Raw genomic sequence first — 10,043 nt, 5'->3', positions numbered from 1 at the left:
TTTCTCTTCATTGTGTTGAGTAAAACTTAGAAAAGTTAATATTTAGTTGTGTGAACTGTTACCAACACAAAAGTATGAATAAATAGTTTTCAAAAAAGAAAGTCATGGCTGGATGGTTATTGGTGGTTAAAAAAGAAAATATGAACCAAAGGTGTAAAAATACAATGCTCAAAGAAAGGGGCAAGTACCTGCCCAGAAAAGTACACCACTACAGGCACCCTTTGATTAGTACTACTACTACTACTCAAGTAAAAGTACTTGTTCTAAATGTTAATATGTAAAAGTAGTACACTAAGAAAACAGTGTACGTAGTATTTGATGCTGTTGATAACATACAGTGGCAAGAAAAAGTACATTTACCTTTAGCGCTTTTATCCAAAGCGACTTACAAGTAAGGTACAAGGCAAAATCAGGGTAAACATAAGGACTCAGGCCACAGCTGGGATTCAAACCCCAGTCTACTGCATGGAAGGTGGCGATCTTACCATGACGCTACCCAGCGAGAATTTTATGGTTTACTGCATTAATTTGTCATAAAATGTAAAAATTTGTTGGAAAGAACACATAGAACTACATCTGGCGTGAAAAGGGCACCTCATATCATTAAATCATCATGATATGCAGTGTCAACATTGTCCCACTTGTAAAGTAAGGAAGAGGAAACATCATGGTTTGGGTCTGCTTTGCTGCATCGAGCCTGCCCAGCTTGCAGTGATTGGGGGGAGGATGAAGTCCCAAGTGTATCAAACAATTCTTCAACCTACTGTGAGAATGTCTGTACGCCAGCTGAAACTAAGGTAGAAGTTGGGTGATGGTACAGGACAATGACACAAAACTCAACAGAATCCTTTCAAAAAAACTAAATCCGCCTTTTGGATTCAGAGCCCAGACCTCAACCCAATAGAGATGCTATGGAACAACTTGAACAGAGCCACACACGAGACGTCCAAAGAATATGACAGAGCTAAAACAGTTCTGTAGGAACAATGGGCTAAAATTCCTCCTGAACAATGTGCAGGTCTGATCCACAGCTACAGGAAGCCCCTTGTTGAGGTTATTGTTGCTGGGGAGGTCAACCAGTTATTAATTCCAAGAGTTCATATACATTTTACACTAGTACTATGATAGTTTTATGGTTGTTTTCAATAAAGACATTTTGTGGTATTTCTTTAGGCACATGATGTTTGTTAAAACTCTTGATTTAGATGAAGATCTGATCACATTTTATGGCAAATAATGCAGAAAATTGTGAAATTCCAGAAGGTTCACATACTTTTTTGTCACTGTAAATGTAGAAATCTAGTCAAGGTTTGTTCTCAAAGGTGAAACAAATCTGACTAAAATGTGCTGTTACCTAAAGACTTTGGAACAAGAACATCAGTCAATAGAGGTGGGGCTGATTTTAATATAGTTACACGAGGTTAATCCATAAAAAATACATCAGTATTTTATTAATACATATTTTTTATCCTGCATAAAGTACATAGTAACTAATGATGTTTCAATTAGTGCAGTGGAGTAAAAGTACAATATTTTGCTTTTATTTGTTGTTTTCAGGTACGTCTGTGATCATGTATTGGTATTTTTGTTATAACATATAATAAATTCTAGGTAAGTAAGAGAAGTAATGTTGATAAATTAGCAGAAAAGACACCTTTATATGAAATAACATTTATTGTCAGGGGTTAAACCAGTATTCTGTGAGAAATAATATTAAGTATTTATATTGATTTGTTTTTGTAGGTGACAGTATTTTCCAGCAGATGGCAGTGTGGCAACACGTCGCAGCGACACCAGCCGCTGCTAAATCCCAGTGAAGAAGAACTCTGCACCCAGAAATCATGGCGCGATTCGTGCGCTGGTTCGAGTCCCTGCGCTGCTGCGGGATCCGGAGGTAACAGCGGTGTCAACGCGGGGCTCTCGCCGGGAAACGGTGACGGGAAGACGGCTGGGGAGGAGGTGAGGGTTCGGCTGAGAGTCTGACGATGAACGACGGTCTTGTTCGGAGGGAGGCAGCCCGACCGAGGCGAGCGTCTGCTGCTGCGGAGCTTGGAGCTAACGCTAGCCTGCAAGATGGCGAGGGGATCGAGGTACACCCACCGAGAGAAACTCCAAGTGGCCCGGACAGACCGGGTGCTGCTGCCGGGAGGACGGAGAGGAGGTACTCGGCATCACAAATGGTCCACCACAGGCATATGCCGATGGAGCCGCTCAAGTTCCATATCCCGAGGAAGACCAAGGAGAAGAGAGGTGGGATGGACCTCGGTCTGTGTGCTGCACGGAGCCGATATAATGTTATATCCAGACATGTTTATTAGTTTTAAATATTATTTAATGAGTTTTACGCCTCAGTCGTTAACGTCACTGTGAAGATGTGTGGTGCTAAAGTTCATCAGTAACAGAACAGCTAACTACGGCAACTTAAACACAACACGGGTCACATTCTCAGACAAGTAAATGTCAGTCATGTTTATTAAAATAACAACAGGTCACATCTTAACACCGATTAACGTGTTTATGTCATGTTTTTACTTTTACTGATGCAATACGGAAAAGGTTTTGTGCAAGTTTTAACTGTTGTGTTCAAGTAACGGCTAACGCCAAGCTAGCTAGCTGTTAGCCAGGTAGCTAACGTTACAACTGGACGTGTGTTTTATCTTTATATGTTGTTATAGTTTTTATTCCAAGTGAGTATAAATCTCCACGGAGTCCTGTGGGTGTGATCACAGCCTTGTGTTGACGTTAGTAACCAGTATTAGCTAACATGAGGTAGCTAACTGCCTTGATTTGTTTACATTTCTTCAGAAGTGTAAGTAGGTTAAACATCTGGTTAAACAGGTGTCCTGCAGGTATGTTTCTCCATAACTCTGACAGTAACCACAGCTCAAACCTACTCTAACTCCTGTAGTGATGCTGAACTGATTTAACTTAATTCTACACATCAACATCAGTGTTAAAGCTGATCCAGTTGTAATGGTGTATTCATTCTGTATTATTTTCTTTACTTGTATAAATGACACAGGTCATTATGTCGCCACATATTTTAGATTCTTCAGACATTTTGTTTTGGTGACAGCTTTGTGAATTCTTGGCATACTCTCAGACAGCTTCATTAGCCAGCAGTTTGCACTTGCACTTGCACTTGCACTATCGCTGGCTGCTTTTGCTTTGCTCTGTGCTCCAACTCATCCCAAACCATGTCAGTTGTGGGTTCTGCTGAGGAACATATCGTGATCTCTCTTGGAGCAAATTGGATGAGATGTCGGCCAGCTGTGAGATGTTTTGGTAGCCGTTCTGGTTCATAGTTAATCTTGAATTCTGAATAAATGGGAAACGGTGTCAGATGCCTGACAGGTTGGATCCAGCTCTTGATACTTTTTGTTCCAATAAGGTTGTTTGTTAAAATACATATGAAAACCAAACCTTAATGTAGATTGTTGATTTAATCTTTAAACATTTTATATACCACTTAGAAAGATTTTCCTTTTATAACATTTTCTATTAAGGCTCTGTTGTGTTGGTACCCGTGAAGTCAATCTTTTAGTTTAATTATTTTCTCCTATGCATTGTGGTCCTGTATGATGAGCAAGACAAATATTTTATGTGTAACGTTAAACATAATGTTTGACATAAATTGATGCTGCAGCTGAGCCCTCTCCCCCACCCTGAGGGAGGCAGCTGCTGCAAGTTATTTAGTCTCCTGAGAATTTGGCACAAGAAAGGCTGCACTGGTCTGAAACGTGCTTGGGTGTGGGTGAGGCTAACCTGAAATGTGCAGAAATCTGCACAAAGGATTTGCTGTGTTTATTTTTATTATTTTTTGGCCTTTTATTTCTGATACATGGAAAGCCTAATAAATAAATAAACACCTTAAATATTGTACATGAGCTCAAGCTAATGTATATATGAAAGCTACTTTTAATAAAGATTGTTGATTAATTTTTTTTATTGGTTTATTACCAGCATTTTGACCCAAATTTAACTTGCAGCATATTCGTCCATATCTTGGTTTAGTGTATTTAAATTGTTTTTCCTTGTTTGGGTCCTTTTTCCTTTGACAGTATCATTTTAGACAATAGAGTGTTTCCATATTTGTGCTTTTGTCCCTTCACTGTTAAAACAGGACAATTCCACTCTCATGCACAAGTCAGGTTTATAAGCACGTTTTGCCCATTTTAGATTTGAACAAGTTAACAGACCTACACCGAGTCCTGACCCCACCTAACTGACTGTGAGTAAGGCCTTATCAACCCAACATCAATGTGGACCTCAGCAGTGCCCCTGTGGTTGAATGGGAGCAAATCCCTGAAAACTGGGAACTCAAAAGCTACTGGAAAGTGTTCAGTCACAAATGGAATGTTTAGGTGTCCACCTCTAGAGTCGGGCTTCCTGGTCAAACAAAGAGTTACCGGTGGATATAGAATAACATAACACAAAGTGAATATAAACGAGCATTGACCCATTTATCATCACTTTCTTTCAGCTCTGTTCCAGTATGTCTCCTCTGAGTCCAGGGAGTATGAAGACATGCTGAACATCCTGACCTCCAGCTACATCGACACCAGCTCTGCTGGCTGCTTCACCTACTGCCAACCTCGCCTCGTCCACAGTGAGCTGCAGGAGAAAGAGGTGAGAGATAAGAATAATTACATACTTTACTTATCCCCTTGGGAACTTTGTTGTTGGTGGACAGTTTGACGTAGATGATGGTGCTACAAGAGGGTTGTGATGTCTTGTCGAAGACATCTCGATGAAGGAAGCTGTGGTCTTTTGTACAGTTTTATTTAATATCTCTAGTGTATATCAATAGGATCACTTTTATCCGACATCAGCTAATAACATTGCCATTTCCATACTCAGACACATAAAACTGGAAAGTATTGGAAAGTATTGCCACCAACAGAGCTGCGACCCTGATGTGCAGGAAGTGATCAGAAGCACTTGTGTGTCGGGAACAACAGGGTTTATACGCGCCTGCAAAAAAAGAGCCTGGAAAACAAAATATCCAAGTTTAGTGTAAACCTCTGAGCTGCTTCTTTGTTCATGGATTGATTGTCTGTGTGTATGTGTGTTTGTTTTAGTTTGTGGAGAAGAGAAGGGAGATGAAGGCTGATGGGAGGACTGATAAGGAGCTGGAGGAGAGCTACTGCTTCCTGCTGGCAGATGCTGTTAAGGTGAGATTACCTCTCACTCTACATTGTGCTTTATATTATCTAAAAATGACACAAGAACAATACAGGCAGTATCTGAATTGTATTTTTTATTTGTATTTTGACATTTATGAGAAGTAATTATTTTGAGGTCTGAAGAAAATGGGATCAAATCACTAATTTACCGTAATTTAAAGAAATAAGAGTGTTGGTGTGTTAGATCAGAGTGCGTTTTACTCTGGAAGTGTGGAACTTAAGCCAACACCACAGATTGTTTATATCTAGTAGCTACTGTATAATCACTGTATTTTCCAGGAGAAAAGACACAGAACTTAATTAGACTCTCAATTATTTGTCTGGTGTAGCTGCACCCACTCTGTGAGAAGGGGCTGTTTGTGGGTCAGAGCTGGATCACAGTGCTGGGAAACCCCGGTAAAGGTAAGCAAACAGACACATGGTGAGAGAAACACCATATGAACATAACCATGAGTGTTTTTTTTTACTCTCTCCACCTTTTTATTGTGAGTTTTTTTCTGCGCACTGAAAAGAAAATTTGATATATAACAATATATGACAATATTTGATGATCTGTGGTGTTAATTTAGTTCTTCTTTAATGGTGTGTGTGTGTGTGTGTGTGTGTGTGTGTGTGTCTCTTTAGGAGTGTATTTGTCCAGGTACTCAGACCTGCTGCAAGTTAACGCCTTCACCCCTGGAGCCACAGGGGAAATCATCATCCTCAAAGTGATGAAGGTAAATGATCTGCCTCTGTAAACTCACCTGTTAGAGGCAGGACATGTATGGTGTGACTAGTAATGTTACAGTTAGTAGTATTACTTTATTGGGGCCGATCTGCTTATATCTCAGTGGATTTTATCAGCTATAGTAAAGCTTAACATAATCCCACTGTTTACTGAGCTTGGCTGTGTTTGTCCATCTCAGCTGCTGGTGTTGCAGCGCGGCTCTTCTTTATAACAGACTGAAGTGCAGCATTTCCCAGCATGTGCGAGAGAAAATTACGGTGTGAAAAAAATTACTTGGGAGCAGCGGTGTGAGCTAACAGCAGTGTACAACACATTCAGCTTCTATATCTGTAGCTGATTGGTGCATTTACCTTTTAAAATGTTAGACTGTGCTCACTGCAGTCATCAGCTGTTTCTAATTACCTTTAAAAATATTGTATCACAGTGAAACCCCAGTTATTTATTTGATTGATTACAGTTCTGTTCATGTGCTTTGAATCAATATGTCAAATATTTTTATAGTTAAAAATGAAGATACCCAGTTTACAGTTGACAGTTGAGTAAGGTGAATTTCTGGTTTCAGGGGAAAGTGAAGAGCATCTATGAAAACATGAAGAACCTTCTAGATCCAACGCCTCGCTTCGACAGCCACATCTCCAAGAACGCCAGCAAAGTCACCTCGCTCACCTCGTACAGAGCATTTGAGCTCACACAGGTAAATGTATATGCACACAGTAAAGCAATTATAAAATAGTTATGAGCAATAGTTGTGTGACATTCTGTTCAGTCCACAGCGACTCAGACCTTGATAAGATAGACATGAAGTGTATAAATGGAAAGTTTCTTGTCCAAATCAGTAGTCAAAAACTCAAATAAATAAAAACAATGACCCTTTTTATACAGAAATTAGGCTGTATAGATGAGAAGGTGGTGCCTTCTTTAAAACGTCTTTGTTAAAATATTTTAACGTTAACGTTCTGTTGTTTATTTCAGCAATACTTCTATGAGTATTCGTTTGATGAGCTGCGGCAGCGCCCTCGCCAGGTTTGTCCATACGCCGTTGTTTCCTTCCACTTTAAAGGAAAAGACTCTCCACTTCCCATCAAACCCCTGGCTCCCATCAGGTATGGAGATCTGGAAACTCCACAATTCAACTGTGTGTCACTTTAATGAATCCTCTTTGGTCACATCCAGACATAGAACATGAATCATTGCATTTAAAAATAGCCAGAAGCTTCTAGTCTAAACTAAATAAAGTGATGTCAGAGCAGTAGACTCACCAGGGCAATAAGGAAGTCACTGAGAAGTGTTTATTAGTTTCTATGTATTTCTCCAGAAAGTAGATTGAAAGTAAGATAGTGGTCACTATCTTACTTTAGTTAAACAGTAAAAATGTTGTGATCACTATGTCATATCTTGAAGTCATAGAGGTGTCAACACGTGCCTTTTTTATTAATAAAGTTCTAACAATCTTTTAAAACAATACACTTAAATAATAGATTCCTCGCATTTCTAGTCGTATTGTTGAATTAAATCCACAAGTTGAAAGTTTTTCTTTCTGCTGTGTTTGATGGACAGGTTGAACAGTCAATCAGCAGAGGGGAGTAAAGGTGAGCACTGGTCCCTGTTTTCTGTTTAAAACTTTAAATGTCAAGTCTGTTTTATTAAAGTAAGATATTGGACATAATTCATATATTCTCTTTCCTTCTTACTCTGAATGTGACTGATGAGAACCTGTCATCTTTGTGTTTCTCCTCATGTTGTTTTGCTCTCTCAGAGCGCGCTCAGTACACAGTGTGGACTGGAGATTTGGTTAAAGGCGACCGGGTCCTATTCCAGATCTCCCTTCGCTCCTTCTCTCCTCCCTTCCTGCCCACAGACTGTGAGTTCTAAACTGATTTTTCTGTTTCAGCAAAGTTTCCAGTAACTCCAAACCTTTTCTGTTTGCTATATTTCAGACTGAGAAAACAATATTAAGTCACATTCTTCTCAAAACTACGAAGCACGGAGAAACATTATATATATATATGTGGGAGGATTTCACTGTGAAGAAGCTGCAGAAAGTGTCAAACCCATCTGGCTATTTTTAACTTTATATATTCAGCTTGATTTTGCTGTTAAAACCACTTATCTGTCTGGTTTTAGATTTCAGGGAGATCCTTGGACATACAGCATCTTCTGTAGTTGAGAGCTTACAGTCATGATCATAAATTACATGTGTATTCTGGATATATTTTAATACAGGATATATTTATCCTGAGTTAAACAAAAGCACCTTAAGATTTTAAAAATGCTCTATTTGTTTTCTCCTTCAGACCAGAGAAGTTGGAAATTGGTTGTCTGATGAAGCTTGACCAGGTGACCAAACTCGTTCCCTCTGAACTGTTGTCCTACAACCTCTACGACAGCAGCCAAGAAGGTGAAGTCAAATTTTCTTCACACTGTTAGGACACTAACGGGTGCAGCTGATGTGGGTCTAAAGGCTGATATTTTATTGTGCTTAGTTGTTTTTTTTGCTGTTGTTGTCTTTTTTTGTTTTTTTAAGTAATTAATTAATTTACTCTGTTATTGTGTGTGTGTGTGTGTGTGTGTGTGTGTGTGTGTGTGTGTGTGTGTGTGTGTGTGTGTGTGTGTGTGTGTGTGTGTGTGTGTGTGTGTGTGTGTGTAGTTGTGACGAACGGTTATTGCTGCAGTCTCCTGGAGGTGATTGACAGAAATCGGTCAACGACCAGCGTGACGAGGCTGCTGCATGAACTGGAGATAACGAGAGTGGTGGGTTTGGTTTAATTTTGTAAGTTAAGTTATTTTAAATTACAGAGCAGATAGTTAGCAGAATCCCCTGTGATAGTTGTAACCAATTGGAAAATTATTGTAGAGCAGCCAGGATAAGTGTTAAATGTTTGTGGAAGCAGAAGCTAAAGGAAGATGATAAAAGAAGGAACAACCAAAGGGAAATGAGTCAAGAACTGTTACATGGCTTATCTTTGTTCTCTCTCCAGGTTCTGGTAACTCGGCTTACGGAGAGAGGATTTCTCTTTCTACTCTCCAGTGTTCAGATGGCCACACCCACTGGTATGACTGGTGTACTGGGAAATTATATGGTTAAGATTGATGAGACTGAAAAATAACAGCACAACATAGAAGATTCTGACACACTAATAACAGTTTTATATCAATGCCAGTGTAGAGAGTTATTCATTTATATATAAAGATATCATGTTCCCTTGTGTTTCCAGAAAGAGGAGAGAACTGGAAGAGGTGTCTTCAGGCCTTGTTTGTCTTTCCAGACACCAGAGATGTGGCCAAATATTGTGAGTAACACAGGGCACGGGTGGGGTGAAGTGCATGGGTGATGTCACTGAGCTAATTGAGGCTCCATAAAGCTGCAGAGTTGGTGACGATTTTCCATCGGTTTGTTACTAGTGTACTACAGCGTTTTTACAAATGTTAATAAAAATGTATTTATTAATGCAGCTTTAACGAGCAAAAGTGAATTAGCTATAGAAGTTAAAACATGTACATGTATGTTAGTGCATTTCATGTTGTTTCCCTGTTTCTTCCTGTAGCATCAAGTTGTGCCTCCCGTTCCCATGATGCCTCTCGGGTGTCAATGTCTAGTGCCACAGTAATGCCGCAGCTGGAACAGTTTATTCCAGCACTGCATCACGCCCTGGTTAAGGCCCGCGCCAACCCCCCTCCTGAGCTGTCTGCTGGTGTGGAGCTTCAGGTGCGGGAATACCTCAGTGGCCTGAATGATGGAAAGGTACAATGAAAATCCCTCTAAGCAGTAAAAATTCAATCATCTGGCATAAAACACCTCGATTTTTGGACTCGACTTTGTGCATGGCAGAAGTCAAGTCAGGTGTTGTCATTCTTCACAACATTAAAGCACATGTGTCTGTATTTATCCACAAGGTTCGTCAATACCCCATGAGTGAGTACGACTCCAAGCTGGATGAGGGAGGAAAGATGTTTCTTGCCCCTCGACACCACAAGGTGAACATGGACGGCTACCTGCGCTCCTATCTTTACAGCCCGACCCTTTACCTGTTGTCAGTGGCTCGTGCCAGGCAGGTGATGGAGGCGCATTGCAGCTCTGAGGAGCTACAGGAGATGAGGCTCAGAGGCCAGAGAGAGGCAACAGGGAAGGA

General features: G+C 40.2%; 1 protein-coding gene across 1 annotated transcript in view; it reads left to right on the top strand.

Annotated features, from left to right (window-relative positions):
- The first annotated feature begins 1,830 nt into the window (after positions 1-1,830).
- The window catches only part of LOC113153502, a 21,409-nt gene continuing 13,196 nt past the window's right edge, over positions 1,831-10,043 (top strand). Inside the window, exons 1-15 of the mRNA XM_026347159.1 lie at positions 1,831-2,250; positions 4,484-4,629; positions 5,082-5,174; positions 5,516-5,588; positions 5,811-5,902; positions 6,476-6,607; positions 6,886-7,016; positions 7,471-7,502; positions 7,670-7,774; positions 8,038-8,089; positions 8,208-8,311; positions 8,892-8,897; positions 9,129-9,203; positions 9,459-9,655; positions 9,808-10,029. Of these exons, the coding sequence (XP_026202944.1) occupies positions 1,986-2,250; positions 4,484-4,629; positions 5,082-5,174; positions 5,516-5,588; positions 5,811-5,902; positions 6,476-6,607; positions 6,886-7,016; positions 7,471-7,502; positions 7,670-7,774; positions 8,038-8,089; positions 8,208-8,311; positions 8,892-8,897; positions 9,129-9,203; positions 9,459-9,655; positions 9,808-10,029 (1,725 nt within the window). The 5' untranslated portion in view covers positions 1,831-1,985. The remainder of the gene's footprint in view (positions 2,251-4,483; positions 4,630-5,081; positions 5,175-5,515; positions 5,589-5,810; positions 5,903-6,475; positions 6,608-6,885; positions 7,017-7,470; positions 7,503-7,669; positions 7,775-8,037; positions 8,090-8,207; positions 8,312-8,891; positions 8,898-9,128; positions 9,204-9,458; positions 9,656-9,807; positions 10,030-10,043) is intronic.

This window comes from Anabas testudineus, chromosome 5 (assembly GCF_900324465.2).
Source record: "Anabas testudineus chromosome 5, fAnaTes1.2, whole genome shotgun sequence".
Lineage (NCBI taxonomy): Eukaryota > Metazoa > Chordata > Actinopteri > Anabantiformes > Anabantidae > Anabas > Anabas testudineus.
Note: the sequence above shows the minus strand (reverse complement) of the source record. Positions and strands in the feature narration are given on the sequence as shown.